At 36.1% G+C, this 18408-nt stretch overlaps 2 protein-coding genes across 2 annotated transcripts; one reads left to right on the plus strand and one right to left on the minus strand.

Annotated features, from left to right (window-relative positions):
• The first annotated feature begins 2342 nt into the window (after positions 1-2342).
• LOC106133778 (uncharacterized) lies at positions 2343-6682 on the plus strand. Its single transcript, XM_060953408.1, has 3 exons — positions 2343-2360; positions 2931-2983; positions 4543-6682. The coding sequence occupies exons 1-3, from the start codon at positions 2343-2345 to the stop codon at positions 6680-6682; spliced, it is 2211 nt and encodes a 736-aa protein (XP_060809391.1).
• A 3140-nt stretch (positions 6683-9822) lies between these two features.
• Positions 9823-12050, minus strand: LOC106133779 (uncharacterized). The gene is made up of 3 exons (XM_060953866.1): positions 12033-12050; positions 11506-11564; positions 9823-11098 (listed from the first exon to the last, which is right to left on the minus strand). Exons 1-3 carry the CDS (start codon positions 12048-12050, stop codon positions 9823-9825), a joined length of 1353 nt encoding a protein of 450 aa, XP_060809849.1.
• Positions 12051-18408: the final 6358 nt, after the last annotated feature.

Below are 18408 nucleotides of genomic sequence, written 5' to 3' on the forward strand. Positions count from 1 at the left end.
TACAAAATAATAGCGATTGCGTACACTAACGCGGACATGAATCACGGCACGCAACAAACTTCTTAGTAACTTGCACTTGGACTCCACTCAAGTTGAGTAACTTTTAAATTTAAAGTAGAACAGACAGTAGGTACCATAACTGTCTTTATAATGTTATTTTGGTGTTCTACTTCAGTAAAAGATATTTTGATTAAAAATCTATTTTCAGTTTCACAGAAACAAAGAGATTAGTTTTTTTCTACAATAATTTCCAATTTGTTCATGAAAATGAACTTATTGTATTTAAAATCCTTTCAAGAATGTACTGTTCCAATATAAAATGATGATTTCTTGAATGAATCTGCAACGATTATCTGGCATTACTCTTCCAAGGAAGACGTAATTGATTTAATTTGCAAATTTAACATGCGAGAGTCTTATTCAACTATATGAAAGCCATAATTAAAATTCTGATCAGGTTTTATTCTTCCTTACTGTTTAGTCTCGTATGCGCCTTTTTGACCACAATACAGTAGGAGTGGTGAAGTCATGTAATTACACGGTAAACAAAGTGAAAGAACTTATATCTCGTTCATGCCTCTAAAATGTACACAAATTAATTCCTTACTGGGTAGATAAAGCCAATAGTTATAAGACTCATGAATGGCTTAATGAAAATTTGAGAATCCAAAATAGTGACAGCTCCTTACGGAGAATTCAAGTTTATAGGCTTGAGGTAGGATTGTGTGTGAGAAGTAAAGCAGTTGGCACATTACCTTTTTTGTGGAAGTGATCCTATTATTTAATACCGAGTAGTGCTCTATGTTACATAACATGATTATGATTCAAGAAAGTTCGATAAAAATTCCAGGACCAAGCCGGAAAAGCTGCATGAGTGGCCATGTAGCTATCCATATCGCTTCAAATTGGCCGTTATGAGTAATCAATGTTATTACATAGAACTACGATAGGCTACGCCTGAGTTATTGGACACCATCCATACCCGCTATTACTGTCAATGTTATCGTATATCTGGCAATTTGTTTAAGTAAAGTGTGAATTTATACTCTGTTTTTTAATACTGAAAAAGTGACAAATTGCAATTGTCGGGTATACAGAGATGATTGGTTATATAAGAAAGAGTGGACTAATATGAAAAAAGATGAAATAAGTCCCGAGTTAACGCCCATTTAAACCTACATTTTTACTTTGCATTTTGTCTATCACACAGCGTCAAATCTAGGTCAAACTATAAATAGTAAGTAAGTAAGTAAATGCTTTATTGTTCACTACATTACAAATATTAAACAGTAGTACAGTACAAAGGCGGGCTTATCCCTAAGAGGGATCTCTTCCAGCCAACTTGACAATAAGAGGATCGCATACAAAATTGAGGCAATGGTGAATAACAGTTCATTAACGAGGTATGATGCTTAAACAATTATATACGTACATATATAAGAAATAGCCTTATTTCGTTTTTGTCCTAGCATTATAAATAAATTATTTCTCAGCATTCTTCCAAAATAGTTAAGTAAGCGAAAATACATATATTTTATTTTATTTGGAAAACATACAGTCATATAACTTGTAAATTCCATTTAGTTACCTTAGACCATTTACATATGTTCGCATAAGTATCGCAAACTTACGCTTTAGCTAAACTTTCAGAAAACAACTTTACACTCTACGGCAAGAATGCAACGATGAACTGCTGGACAATGAGTTCCGAAGGGGTTCCATAAATCTTATTAATGTAATCCGCGTATGTATCGCTACTTCGGTACAAACTTTAAAGGGTGATACTAAACCCTTCCTAAAAAAAATTTAAACTCACGACGCAAAAGATGATAATATGACGAGCTAATAGACTTTTGAAACTGAGGATGCCAAACACTGAACAACGTGAAGAGATAAATTTACGACAGCGGACCCTTGCTCCGAAGCATAACAGTAAACCTAATACGCATAGATGAGAGAAAATGTGTATCTTACGAGTACTAACTACTGTATGAGAACAGTAAGGTAGGTGGTCACCCGAAATGAAGATAAAAATTATGATTTAGTGTTATATTACAACCTAAATTACAAGATAGAAAGAATTATATAACAGTGCATTGTAAACAGAAGACAAAATGTATGGATTGCGATCATAACAGCGCAAATGCTAGGTGCAAAATGCGTTCCATTGCAACCACGATGCACACCGGCGCTGAGTTCTTTCAGGCGTGAAAATGAATGTTATAAATAATCAGGCGCACGGCAAATAATTATCATATATGCCCCAAGGCTAGTGCGGTTTCGACAAGTGCATTGGAAAAAAGTGAAAATAGTATTGTCCCCGGACTGAAGGAAAGGCGACAATGGATTGGATGAGATTGGTCGGTATCATTTCTAGTGTTTTGTGAAGTGTTTCGTGAAAATTTGGACTGTGACATGTGAATAGTGCCATCATACGACATGGATTGATTTTTATAAGAAAATGGCCAGAGTTATGCCCTTAAAAAAATAGGCCAACATTTTTGATTTCCTCCATTAACTTTTTATGTGTTGAAACATAAGTGAGAATGTAGAATAGTGAAATTTTGTTTTGCTTCTCACAAACACAAAAATTTGGTTGTGTTCATCTGATTTGAATAAATCTTTGATAAAGTTAAATAAAAGTAATTTTAGTAAATTTTAATTGTGAAAAATAATCTCAATATATAGATTATACCATATGAGAAAAAAAATTAAACTAAACTGATATTTTCAACTAAAATCATTTAATTGACATTATCATCTAATTTAAAGCAGTGTATGATATTTTTTTAATATTAAAAATCAGAAATATAAATATGATTGGGCAATTCTGACTTATTTAATTTACTCAAAAGGAACTTCGATTATTAAAATCACTTTATTTATGTGTAAACTGTTGTAACTATTTGAAATATTTTTTTTTGTTACAGTTCGCTTTTCTGATGGCTGTTGCTTCAGTCCAAATTGCTGCAGATGGATCCAAGTAAGTTCTTGTTATATTATTGCACACGCTACTTAGAAAAAAAATTACATTATCGTATGATAGCTTTAAATAAAACCATATGTGAATAGATTCGCAAAGAGCACGTTGAACATAATTAGAAATAAAAATTATGATTATTAACAACAAATAAGTTATAAGTCTTATGTTGTTTTACCACTACGCATTGTAAATATTAGTTAAAAAATTAAGCAATTTTTAGTAATTTAAAAATTTCATACAAGAAAAATCAAAGATGTTAAATATTGCTCGCGATATAAAATTTTGTTTCATTTCTGGAAACACAAAAACATATTTTCTTTTTTATGAAAAAGCTGATACTTTTATATTGGTTACGTAAAGTTTTTTTACCGATGTATAAATTTTTTACCCCTTAGATTTTCATTGATTCATGAACATTTTCAATTCAAGTAGCTTATGCCAGAATTTTATAGAGGTACCTGTTATTACCGTTAGCTATCATTCTACTTACTATCAATTATGCTGCTTTGTTTAAGATTAAGGACTTTAGATACTTTGTTCAAGTATTTTTATGAATTTAATTTAGTAGTGAGACAAAACCCGCTTGATCATTCTGGTACAAAAACCTCAGAATATGATTTGAAACGGACGCATGTAATGAATTTTATGAAATGAAATCTTCACGAATCAATGAGAAATATACTTAGTATGATTTTATATTTGAATTTTCATTTTAGTAAAATAAATACAAGTCATGGGTTCCAAAAAGTTAACTTAATTGATTAATTTATAACATGAGTTGTTCATAATTTTTCGAATATAATATGAAACTATCCTGAAATTATGTTCAATAGGTTTCAACCCTGAAAATCGGAATAATATAAGAAAAAATAATTGCCAAGTTGTTTTTGAAACTGAACAAATGATTTGTCGTACATCGCATGCGCATCTGCGGAGTTGTAAAGCTGTGTAATAAATCTGAGTATTAAGATGCAATATGAAAATGTTATTGAATCACATCTATCAGTTGGTACGTCACATTCACCAGTCCTCACTTTTTCTACAGTCAGTTATATTATTCCGAATTCCATGGTTTGATGCTATGTAATCGTGTTGAATTACATCCCCTGTAAATGTATATGCGAAAGCACATTAAAATCATTAGCCGCGCGATGGAAAATGTCAATGTCAGTGTGCCGGCGATTGCGACTTAATTTATCATTATCTCCGCTAAGCGCTAATTGCATTAACAGTAAACCCACAGCCGATCAAGCGCGTAACGAGCACTTGAGTACTTGCTAGAAAGTGCAAGTTGACTATACGTCTGTCACATAGGTACTAGCTATGGTAAAAATAATAGTATGTTATAAATCAGAGTTGCAAGTACTTATAAGTGTGATGGACGACAAATCGGTAAATAGCGACGTCGCGGCTTCGAGAGCGAAAGCCGCTACCGCATCACGCTTCGAGCCAATGACACTAGGCGGAACAGTGCCGCCTACAAAAACACGGCCGGCGAGCTTGCATGCGATCTACTATCCACGGCAGAATACTGGAACTTTATTTATTTTTTGTTGCAGGAAAAAGATCCGCATACATCTTCCACAAAAGGTGAAGCACATACACCATCACAAGAAAATTTACATTACGAATCACCACGCGCCCGCGTCTTCACAATACGCACCGGCCTTCTTACCCAGTGCTGAGGGTGCAGTGGCTGTCCCGACAAATATCGCGCTCCCATCTGTTGCCAGCGTCGTGCCATTAAACTCTGTTGAACTAGTTGATGATGCACAACACAGAATACCGGGCGTTGCTCCAGCTTCAAGCAAACTCTTGCCATTGTACCGCGCGCGGGGATACTACGGACCAACTCCATCTGAATGGGACGAACAAGAATATGACGTTGCAGCGCCATCAGAACCAAGTGATAATTCATATCCTCCTGCGCCGTATGTTCCACCCACTGGAGTACCACCAGCTCCTCCACCTAAAAGAGTTAAAATAGTCAAACCGAAAAAGGGCGTGCGAAGACCTAAACCGAAACGAGTACCAGTAAGAGGCAAACCTCCAACCGAAGAAGAACATCCAGTATCGAAATTTCACGAACATTTCTATTCAGATTTGAATGGATCGGGGACAATAAAGAAAGTAAAGAAACCGCAACGAGTTGAAAAAATAGTCGACGGTGATACCGAACACATCCATACTTACAGCGAAGAACATATTCATAAATTAGTTTTCGATGACGGGTCTAAACTATCAAATGTACTTGGAGTAGATCCTGTCGCTAGTATGTCTGGAATTACTGCTGGACATCCATTAATGCCATTTAAGAACTCATTGTTGGCGATTCCTTCCGACAATTATCCAGGATTTGCAGTCGGTTCCCTTGGAACTCCATCTCATTTGGAATATACTGCATATAATCCACGCGATGTGACTCATGACCACATTTTCCACGATCACGGTGAAATACCAGCGGATCTGGATCTTAGTAGAGAACCGTTAGGATTTCCACCTAAAGTATCTTACAACAGTCAAGGATTACGTATTAGTGATGGAGCAAAATCACAAAAGGCAAAATATTCTCATAAATATTTAAGAGGAGCCAAACCTACAGTTGCTAATGATCTCTCATATTATGAAAGTTTATACACAGCTAACAGAATAAAAAAACATCCAAATCCTGCGGTATCACATATTGAATCATCATTAGATTCTAACCCCGTGCAAGATTATAGACCAATACCAGCATTTAATTTTTTAGGAAAAAATCCTAATAAAATTCGAAGTACATATAATGGACAACCAACACAAGATTATCGATCACAACATGCTAATAAGAATTTTACTCCTTACTCAGTCTCTTCTACTATAGTTCACGATTACCAACCAAAGCCTACATACCCAGGAGCATTGCCACCGACAGGATTTTCAAAATTTAAAAACCCTGTAGTCAATTTTAATTCTAATAATTATGATTACGACGCTTACGCCTCTTCTTCAAATATATTATTTTCAGAAGACAAAAATGACAATGCGGACATTGCTCCGCATAGTTACAAGGGTAAAAAGAAATCTGTATCAACGCAAAACATCAGCTTTGGAGGACAAGATCATCAGACAATGGTCGATCATTTTGGTGCAAGCAGCGTTGTATCAGAAGCAATCCACGAAGAACCTCCTTCCGCCTTTGAAGACGTGAACAGTTACGACAATACTAAGGCTTCTGATAATTTTTCACCTACGCCATATACTATAAAAGAAACGTCACCAGCTCATTTATATTATACTGCAATGGCTATGAAAGCACTGTATAATGAACCAGCATCGATGCCAGAAGCCTCCAATGACAACCTACAATATGCAGAACCACCCACACCGTCCGACGCTACCACGCCATATACGCCCTCCGTGGCTACAACAACGGAAAAACCAAATGTATACTTTGAAATACAACCTTCAAAGACCTCAGAAAATCCTGAGCAAACTTCCAATTTTCCTTCCGACAATGAGCAAAGAACGAGAGTAAAACATCGACATTCTACGCAAAGTCGAGACTCGAAGCAAAGATATTCTGTGATCCAGGATTTACGCTCAGTTAAGGAATTAGAAAGTGAAAACAGATTAGCGCGGAAATTCGTACATCAAAACCAATATTTACATGATTCCGCCATAGATTCAAGGGGGAAACTTAAGTATGGCGACAAAATATGAACTATATTTATTTAAGATTGTTGTACATAATTGTGTTAGATGTCCGTGAACTCAGTTCAGCTTTTTTCGTGGTCGAATGTGATGATACTTAGTAATCTGTACTATAACGTTATTTATGTCACAAAGCTCTGTTGTAGCTGTAATAATCCAAATAGATTATTAGCTATATATAAAGCGGGTAGTCGACGAATTCATGCATTTTAAACGAATTCTTAAGCGGTGTGTTGATAGTATAAATTAAATACCAAATATAGATAAAACAGGACATTGGTTTTTATTTTTCAATTAAATTAAACGCCTTTGCAATAGGGATGAGCAACGAATATCGCGAGAACGCTGACGTAGAACCATTCACAGGAGTAACGAAAAACTTCTTCTTGTGGATAAGATTTTGGTTGCTACTATTATTGTGTCTCTACTCTACTCATTTTTATGTACCAAAGATCGTCGAAAAAGCTCTAACGATTTCATTGACAACCATTGTTTTAGAAATAAAGAAATCACGTCATATAATCACGTCTATATTTCTTGCGGGGTAGACAGAGCCAACAGTCTTGAAGAGACTGATAGTCCACGTTCAGCTGTTTGGCTGAATGCTAGAATTAAATAAATGCAAATAGTGACAGGTTGCTCGCTCATCGTCTAAAAGAAGTATCCCATGTTTATAGCATATCCCTTAGTCGCCTTTTACGACATCCATGGGAATGAGATGGAGAGGTCCCATTTTTTTATTGGTGCCGTGATCCATACGGAACTTCATTGACATTTGAAATAAAGGAGCACATGGAGGTAAAATATATTAAAGGAATAATATTTGTTAATACGAGTAAGGTTCGTGTACGTAATAGTACTCGCGTTTCCGAAACTGGTCCGCCACCTTGATATCCTCCGTGATTTTTGCTACAAAATGTTTCAAATGATTTCAGAAAAACCACAATAATCGTGACCTAGACATAGAGCTTACCGTCTTATATGAAAAATTATTTGGATTAAAAATTTGGAAAATATTATTTTTTTCAGACGTGGGACAGCTACGACGATATTTGCGCACGTGTGCACCTATATTTCAAATTTCAACGAAATCGTCTGAGCTATTTTCGAAAACGCGAGTACAAATTAACACTAATAAAATAACGATTAACTTAAACGAGTCAGGCTCAGGGCGGAAGCTCGAGTGAAGGGCAGGGTAAGCTCACTTACATAATGCAGCTAAGAGGCAACTTGAGACAAGCTTTTGACGTAAGCATCTTACACAACATTATTTTGCAGAGCAACACAATGATCTCAAAATCTCCAATCATGTAGATACTTGTATTTTTATGAGTGCTTTACAGTATGTATACAATAATATCATGTAAGTTAAGGATCTAAGTATGTTCTCAGAAAATTTGTTATTTATATACGTAACAGTTTATAACATTTACAATCAGCTAGATTTCCTTTGAGTAAGTTGTAACCGAAAACAAAGTGAAAAGTCTACCTACTAGTGTGCGTGCTTATCATCTATTCATCTATCGATTTCAGATTACCATAAAGGGAAATATCATCAACAAACTGACGAGAATATGAGAAGGAAATAAATCTGTACATATATATCCTAGATCAATTAAATAACCGTTTGGCTGCCTACTTGCTTTATATCTATAAAAAAGATTCTCCCGCTTTTGATCGGCTAGTTTATATCTATAAATACCAGTGTATACAATTTTATTTATGACCATACAATTAGTATTGCGATTTTGACCATACAATTAGAATATCAAAACTTAATTTGCCTTTCGGACCGAATGTTTTGTTATCTAGCTTTTGTTTGCGATATCATTTATCACAAATCCCATGGGAATGATTCTTTTCCCGAGTTAAAGAATAAATCCGAAAACATACATAAGGTTAAAAACACTGGCTTTAGCGTTTACAACCCCAATCCCAACTAACATTATAAATGCGAAAGTCAGTTTGTTTGTTTCTTGTTCTCTTCACAAGGTGTCTATAGAACTAATCTTCTTGATATTTCGCGTATGTATAATTAAGATTCTGGCAAAGGACATAGATTTTCATCCACCGGGATTTACCGAAAAACTACATAGTTTTCGTGGGATTGCAGGTGGTGCAAATAAAACGAAGCCGCGGTTAAAAGATTAACATTTCAAGTAGGGAAACATTGTAATATATGTACTATACTATTAGCGCTATTTTACATTAAGTTCCGAGTGGGAAATTTCCAGGTACCAGCAGAACATGTTACCTATAATATTCTAGGTCTGGTTTCCTCACAGTTCACTTTCACAGTCTGTGCATTACATAAAGGTTCATTCATCATGATCGTTTCGCATCTTGTTTCAAGTTACACGTTTTATGAGAATAATATGATAGGCGTCGTAATTTTGTGTTTAGATAATTTTCTTTATGTTTATATTGTCAATAACAAGAGACCCGCGAAAAGCTTAAAATCCCGTTACAGCAAGAATTCGGAAAATCCTCTCTACATACCTTACAATACTTAATAGTAAACTATCTTGCAAATTTTATCTCTGGACTCAGTGATATGGGCTAACGGAAACGGAAACAGAAAAGTTTTATATAAGTACCTATATTAAAAGTATACCTTCATCGTCGAAGGGTGCAAATTGAACATGCAAGGGTAAGAGGGTGGATCCCTCTTACCCTTGCATGAGAATGATGTTTATATGTATTTCGGCTAAATATATGTATCTCTACTAATATCCCAACATTATTATAAATGCAAAAGTAAGTTTGCTTGCTGTCTCTTCCCGCGTTATCTACTGAACCCATCTTCTTGAAATGTTTAGTAATATATATAAATCTGATATAAAGTCGGAGAAGAACATAGAGTACCTTTCATCTCGATAAAAGCTATAGTTTCCATGGAATTTGCGAAAGGCCTGCATTCATAGGTGCCGCTAAATTCGCGTGTGCGAAGCTGCGGGGTAATGAAGAAAAATAAAAAGGTGACTAAATTAAATAATATATAATTAAAACAACGCAACAATAACTTAAAATCTAAACCTTATTTACAACAACATTTTGTACTTAATACTGGATATAAAAATAATCAGTATCATATTATTTGAAGACTATGACTTAGTTGGCTCCATTTTATCACTAAGGAGCATCAGGCTTTACTTTCTTTTATGGTAGGGGCCACCACCGTGGCCGGACCCTAATGCGTTGGTGTAACTATCGCCTCCGAAGCTGCCGTGGCCGCCGAAACCGCCACCATGACCACCGAAACTGCCGCCATGACCACCAAAACTGCCACCATGACCGCCGAAACCACCTCCATGTCCACCGCCGCCTAAGTCTGATAAACTGAAGCTTCCATGACCGTGACCACCTCCGTGACCACCAGAACTGCCACTGAATCCAACACTGTAGCTATCTCCCCCGTGACCGTGACCACCGATGTCACCGTGGCCGCCTCCTAAACTGTAGCTGTCACCACCATGTCCACCACCTAGAGACAGACCACCTCCAAAACTGCCGTGGTCATCGCCCCCGTGACCTCCTAGGCTGCCTCCAAAACCACCAGATCCATGACTGTCATGGCTTTCGTGCACACTGTAACTGTCATGACCACCGGATGAAAATCCGCCGCTGCCTCCTCCGACGCTGTAGCTGTCGTGACCGCCGCCGTGTCCGCCTCCTATAGATAATCCAGCACTGCCGTGGTCATGGCCTCCTCCGAAACCACCGCCGATACTGCCTCCTAAATCATGGCTGCCGTGGTCATGGTCTCCTCCGCCGTGACCTCCGCCAAATCCTCCGCTAAAGCCACCTCCAAAGTCATGGCTGCCGTGGTCATGTCCACCTCCGTGACCTCCTCCAAAGCCACCACCGAAACCGCCTCCATGGCCGCCGCCTAAGTCATAACCTCCGTGACTTCCGTGACCACCCCCAAAATCATGTCCTCCGTGACTACCTCCGAAATCATGACCTCCGTGACCACCTCCGAAATCATGTCCTCCGTGGCCACCGCCCAAGTCATGTCCTCCGTGGCCACCGCCCAAGTCATGTCCACCGTGACCACCGCCTAAGTCGAAACCGCCGTGGCCACCCCCAAAGTCATGTCCTCCATGGCCTCCTCCAATATCGTGTCCGTGCCCTCCAGAGCTGCTTCCGAAATCGTGTCCGCCGCCATGGCCGCCACCGAATCCGCCTCCAAAGGAGATGCTATGTCCGTGGCCACCGCCGAATCCGCCTCCGAAGCCACCACCATGGCCTTTTAGATGATCCACAAAGCCACCATGAAGATGATCAGCTAAGCTGCCTCCGTGACCTCCGCCATGACCACCTCCATACCCCCCTCCACCATGGCCATGATCGTCGTGATGTTCATGAACAACTACTTCTTTTGATGAGTGGTGCTCTTCAGGTATATGGACTCGAATGTGAACACTGCAACAAAAATAAAATATGGTTACAAAAAGGTGCAAAAGTTACAAGAAAAAAACAAATAGGTATATTGCATTACTGGTTTAAATTAATATATAAGATCGCACAGCAGACAGATAATGTGATAGGTACAAGTGAAAACATGTTATAAGTAAGGGTAGTCTACCATTAAAACACAATAGCATGATTTTCACCATTTACCACAATAAAAAGATGCGTGAGAATCGCTTATAGAAATCTCAACCAAATTGCTCCATCCAGAGTTTTTGCGGTTTCGTCGTGAGCACTTTATTGATAATGTAACCTTTTCACCTTGAATTTATTTAATACTGAGTTTTAATAACATGAATAATATCTATAAACTTTGGATGAAATAATTAGGACAAATAAAGGAACATGAAAATACTAACTGTTCATGTCCAAAAGTCGCGAAGCAGACGCCAACACAAGCCAGAAGTAAACAGCTCGGCTGAAATAACAATAGTCATTAAAGTTCTAAATTATATGAACGCAGAGCTCCATAATCATAAAGATATGAACGTGCACGTATGATACTTGGTGATCTCATAGTCTTAGAAAGTGGTCACTTTATGTTGTATCAGATAGAATCGGCTTGACCGAGTGATGTAATGGTATAATGCGCACCCAGTTTCCCATGAATTTCATCACTCATTGTATTGTTTGGGATAATTAAGTGAAGATTTAATTAAATGGCCGATTTATGCGTTTTAGATTCTTTAAAATAAATTATTTTCATGACATCACATAGTTACATTAAAATGTGACGTTTTAACATCGAGTTCTTAAATTAAATTAGATAAAACTTCATGAAAGATCAATGTCGAGCAAAATAATCCACAATCCACTTATTTTCACATTCCTGTTGCACACCCTAAGGATTTAGCAGAAAGAATTCGCTTTGAAGACCGCTACTCACAGTAATGTAGGAAGCCATGTTGCGTGGAAGAACAGTCCGAGTTGAGGACCCTTTCTCCTCACCAACGACTGGTGGTTCAAAAGTAACTTTGTGACGCTGTAGCCAACGTGTGAGGCTTTTATATGACAGTGAATGTACAACCCCTACTCCGCCCGGTAAAATGTATCGATAAAGTTTATTCGAATAATTATACAAAATGCATCTGTTTTAACACCAATACTTTTTAATTAACGTATCATTACTATACATTTGCAGTTTCCTTAACATGTCAGTCTATAATGTAGTACAAAATACTTAATCAGTATAATATTCAAAGGTATTCATTCATAAAATATTTGGAAAACACTAGTATAATGCGAAAAGTAAAAACGCATCATATCTGAATTTTATGCCAATTTGTTACAACAATGCCATAGTTTTAGTCTTTTAAATCTAAATACGAGTATATATATCATTTTATTTCTGTTTAATATATAATTTTATTTCTGTTTAATTTCGTGTGCTACTTCCGCGATTTTATAAAAATAAATGCCTGTACAATCTATATCTAGTGCCTGTATAATATTTTAGTCTCTGAAAATTTCTTTAAACTCAACGTTAATTATCGTAAGTGTAAACTTCCTTATCAAATAAAAAAAATAAATGTTAGGGAGATACCTATCTCTCTGAATCATAATAACAGAGACTTTTTGGCCTGAAGGCCATAGAAAAACACTGGTTAATAAGTTTTTCCTATGATTGACTGCGAAATTTTGCACGGGAAAATAATTAAAAAGCAGCTAACATACCATCATCTTTATAACGTCTTGATCTCTTTCAAGGTAGACAGAGTCTCGAGAACACTAAAAAACTACAATTAGCTATACAGCTGACCAGCATGGATACATAAAATAAACTTATATTGCAAAATCCTTTAATAGTTAGGTACTCTAATAGCCTTATTCGTAAAAAGGATCAGTGTCCACTATTACGCAAATGAAGTAATGCGGCTACGAGTGGTTTTGTTTCACATTTTATGGCCGTACACACACGTTTTACAAGTTTCCTATAAAGACAACGCGAAGAAGACTGACCGACATACATTAGACGCTGACAAACATAGCATGTAAGTAGATGGGTGTAAAAATGTAGGCCATGAAAACAATGCAAACATAGTAACCTACGTACATATAATCTTGAAAAAACAGAAGTATATCATAATGATAGAATAGAGATTCAAATAGTGACAGGTCGCTAGTCTATCGTCAAGAAGAATCCAAATATTATTAGCTTTTACTTTGATTGGCTTTTACAATGTCCACGGGAAGAAAGAAGTTGAAAGATGACTCTCTACATACCCCTCGCCGAAAGTAATTTTATATATTAATGTATCAGCAGTTCCAGCGGCAGACATACCTATAGTTCCAATCATACTCATAAAGTGAAAAATCTTTTTCACTCATAAGATAAAAAAGAATCTAGTTTTCCATATTCACTCACAATCAGTAATACTTTATTTTAGTATACATACAATCAAATAAAAGGTAATAAATCTTTACATTAATAATATTATACGTAAATTATAAAGAGGTAACCTTTGTGGTTTATGGTCTTACATGGTCATAAGTTATATAAGTAGTTTCCTTGGGACCTGTGGTTGTTAAAGACAAACATTTCTTCTTGAAATAATCACGGGATTTGACGCTGCAATAATTTTAAGCGTTAGGTACATACTTTTTCATCCCGGTTGCGTTCTCTCTCCAAGCAAAGTCCGTTTCCCGCCTATGACCACGGTGCTTAGTTAGGAGATATTAGCTTTTTATAAGAACTCCCGTCCTGACCTCAGCTAACTTTAAAGGGAAACCTAATCCTGTTTTAAACTTTGATAGATGTATGTTTCCGTATATACCAATTATTAGACGAGAGAGCCCGCAGCTCCGCCCGCGATAAAACGAAAATCCCGTTATCTCCCTTTTCATGGGAATTTCAAAAAATCTTAGCAGATGTCTACATCATAGCAACTATGTATCTGTATGCCAAATTTCAGCTCTAACGTTCCAATAGTTTGGGGTGTGTGTTGATAAATCAGTCAGTGAGTCACCTTAGAGTTTTTAAATATTTTATCAGTGATTCTTTTATGGTTTACGCAATAAAGTTACATAATTCATTTTTGAATAATTTTTGCTCTGAAAATGAAACGGAGATACATATTGCGTAATCCCTATCCTTATATCTTTTGATTTTTATTAAGCATGATTATATTACGGAGTTGAGTGCTAGAGTCTACTGGTTGGGCTTACTATCAATCAAAAGAAAAGTCACCAACATATTATTATAAAATTTGTTGTCATGGGCAAAAGATCCCGTGGTTAATCACTAATTCGCTGGCCTGCCCAGATGAACTGTCAGCATGGAAAAAATGTAGGTACCTATACTCCAACGCACAATTGACTTTCAAGGAACCTTCAGCGATGAACGAGACCACTCAGAAGAAGATAGACTAAGTTAAGAAATTCTAAAAAAGTCAAAGATCAAGGGCGAGCTACTATAGAGGACCCTTCGATTATCTATCCCCGAGCTTATACGGAACAAACGCCAGGAGAATGATGATAATATGGACTGTTTAACAAACAAGGCAAATGACAGAGTGTAAAAAAATATTAAATATAGTTTATGTATACCTTTGAAACCTATTATTGTGTTATCAAAATACGTCAACTAGGAGACTAATAAACAGATTCCTACGCGTGATAGCTAGGTATGAAGATTCAAACCACAAAAGAAACTATAATCCAACAAATCGTTTAAGATTTCTAATAGAAACTTTTCTATTTCCCTTTGATATTTGGTATTTCTTTAAACATGTAGCTACTACAACATAGCATTAAAAATCATACGCCTGAAAGCTAATTTTTTTTTTTAATATAAACAAGTTTTGTACATTATCACGGTCACAAGTTGACGCCTCCTCAGTCAAGGCAACGAACGGACATGTAACCAGGACAAACGTCAGACGAATGAAGGCTGGCAAAAATTGCCTCTTAGGTTACAATATACCTAGATCATAAATCTCCAATCAAAATATAATTCAAATGCTCTAGGTTTGCAATAGAAGAGCTATTTGAAATATTTCCATCATCCAATCAACTCAAACCTTGAATTAAACTAGATGGACCATTGACCGAGTTTGCTAGCGATCATGCACGGCTATTTTCTAACAAAGATAATTCCGGCGCAGTTGCATCAGATTACGATGTGATTGTATAACTCGGCTGTTTACATGCAGTCTTGGTTTCTTTGTGGAGAGCGCACACTGCCCATTGATATTTTTGAATGTCAAAGCGTTGTGTCATCAATTATGTTTACATTAACATGTAGGAACATAATACTAGATGATGTTCCGTTCACTTGGTTCTCGGAAACCATTAGATTCTAAGATAGTCCGTTGAACTAAACGGAGAGTCGTGAATCTTGCTATTCATTTAATTTTTTCTGGGCAGAAACTAATGTGGTGCGATCATGATACTTGTTCAAAGAAAAAAAAAAGATCGTAATAACCTTTCAACTACGTGATTTGCTGATAACATCCAATCGTTTTACAGGATGATTTGTGTTTTGGGTGGATTAGGTTTAGACTTAGGAAACTATAAAACTTAAAGGTTGAATGGTTAAATGAGATTTATCTCATAAATCAGACAGTTGACCTAACTAACTCTATCTTAATTAAGCCACATTATGACAGCTCCAACGTACCTACTATCTACTTGGTAAAGAGTGCAGTACAAGTTTTGGGACGTAAGTTATTTTTTAGTAACAAGTGCTTTTAAATGAATATAAAGTGAAACAGATTTAAAAGCACATGTACCTAATAATTCTTTTAATTATAGGTATCTTTTTAACACGGGGTCTCGTTACTTTCGAGATACAAAGTTTCTAATGATTACTGATGTGACATTAGGTACGCTTCTAATTATGATCCACTATATTTTAGTACGAAAAAATATATTCCTACGTGCTTTTAAATAATTTCATATTACTGCGAACGATACACAAGTCGCTCCGTTAGTTTCCACGAACGAATTGTGTTTTTATTTTGCACATCTTAATCTGAGACAATACGTGAGACGGCCTTACGTAAGGCGGGCTTGAATAATGTCTAAATTTTGCTAGTTATTTTGCAGAACCAAATAGGCTTTAGGCATCGCTTTAGTCCACAATTCACAACACTCTAGACAAAGTAACAATGGAAAACAAAAAATCATCTTCATTGTATTCTTATAGCGTTTTTACACACCATATTTACGTAGGTACTTAAACGTTAATAAATACGAGATATTTAGGTATTTATAAATATAGAGAATTTTTCAGCAATTTAAATACTAATTATTTTTCATTTAAAATAATAATCCTAATCGTTTTAATACGAGTAAACTATAAATAGGAATTTGAGTTGAGTGCGTTTGATGTTTCAATCTGCCTGATGGTAAGCAAGGCTCTAAGGTAAACTCAAATACTGCCTTTTCATTCGAAAATACCTAAGTTATATAATCGGATAACAGAGTAGAGTACTAGTGTAGGGAATTCTATATTTTAGCTGTTTGCATAATAAATGATTGAGTCAATTGCGAAATGCTTTGGGTAGGGATGTCGACCACATGTAAAACGATGTCCACGCTATGTCATCCGATGATGGAAGGATGAAGGAAGGCAGTTTCAACACACACCCTCCAAAAATAAAGCCTGTAAAAGACTCACTACCAGTCGACAGTGTTCAAGTACCTGCAACCGAAGTCATCTTGTTATCAATAAGGCTCTTTCCCTTATGTCGATAGCTTCCGGGTCTTAGAGAATACGGGCAGCTTGTCTCATTATAACGAGCAGAACCTACTCCATACAGGCGAGGACCTAAGCTAATAGGTTCATCAATTAGTCGGGGTAAAATTATCATTGAACCTCTAGAGGACGCCCACCTTTATTTAAGCATTTGGTATAGATCAGAGTTAAGCTTTATGCAATATAACAAACTACTAAAAACACAATTTCCATCTAGGTAGATAAAACTAAACGTTGTAGAAGTTTAAAAAAAACATATCGACTAATAATCAAATATTAAAACCATATATATAAGATACCCTAAAAGTTAAACATAAATAAATATGTGCCCAATAATGTAATAGTAAACCGGTAAAAGTTTAAAGACACACTTTGGTCGGAAACCGATTATATAATTCGGTTAATACGTGGTCGTTTAATCGAGCACTTCCTGTCCTTCATATGGTCTAAAACTCCATAGTTACGATAACTATGGTGAGACGACCATTAAAATCTGTCCTCAAATAAGTTTACAGGGTCAATGTAACCTGTAATAATTGTTATGAATTTTAATAATTGTGCATTACAGTTGGTCCCTAACACGCGAAAAGACTGATTTTAGAGATAGGTAACTACTAAAGTGATGGCCATAAGGATGGCATGATATTAGGTCGTAAGTTTGAAACTCATTCAGATTTATGTTACAAGATACTAAAGATTCTATCTTGATTTTAAAAATAATTATAGAACCTAACGTAGATCCTGAGTCTGATACCTTCCTGTGAAGTAAAAAACGACTAAAAGACAAACATTCGCAAGAACCACAACCAATGGAGTCACATTAGCAGAACGTTGTTTTGTAAATATGGACTAAACTCGGGAGCTTTGAACTAAATATATGCATTGGAAAAATGCATTTTAAAAACTAAATTTTATTATACCCACAGATTACGTATATATTACTATAACTACCTACCTAGTTGTTATGCCTACTTATTCAATCAAATGCAAAGCGGTCACCGACCGATGACCGCGTCAGGAAGAAAATGAACTTGAATTCGCCAACAGCCATTAGGTACACCTATTTGCTTTCAATTTATCTTATATGTTAACCGAAAATGTCCGAAGTTGAAAAAAACAACATACCTACAACACGTATCAAAGAATTTTCATCCTTATTAGGAAAGTCATAATGATGATTAGATTAATCTCTGCAAATCAAGAAAAGGTGATTTCTCGTTGTTTATAACAGAAATAATTATATGACTGCGATTACGTTGGTACGTTCACTTTTTATTTTTAGAGAGGAAGTTTCCGCCGCTTATGTAACCACCTATCTGTATGCCCTATGTCTGCTCTTATGACCCTAATAAACTATTCATATTATGTAGCACGATATCAATAATATATACACATACATACATAAAATAATCACACCTCTTTCCCGGCTGGTGTTTCGATCCCTGCGTATTTGTTTCGCTTTATTATATTGCTTGAACAGAGTTTGAATGTGTATGAAGCTAAAAAACTATGCAGAGATCAAAAGGTTTGAACTTTACATATATAAAATTATTTAAATATATGA

The sequence above is a fragment of the Amyelois transitella genome, chromosome Z (assembly GCF_032362555.1).
Source record: "Amyelois transitella isolate CPQ chromosome Z, ilAmyTran1.1, whole genome shotgun sequence".
NCBI lineage: Eukaryota > Metazoa > Arthropoda > Insecta > Lepidoptera > Pyralidae > Amyelois > Amyelois transitella.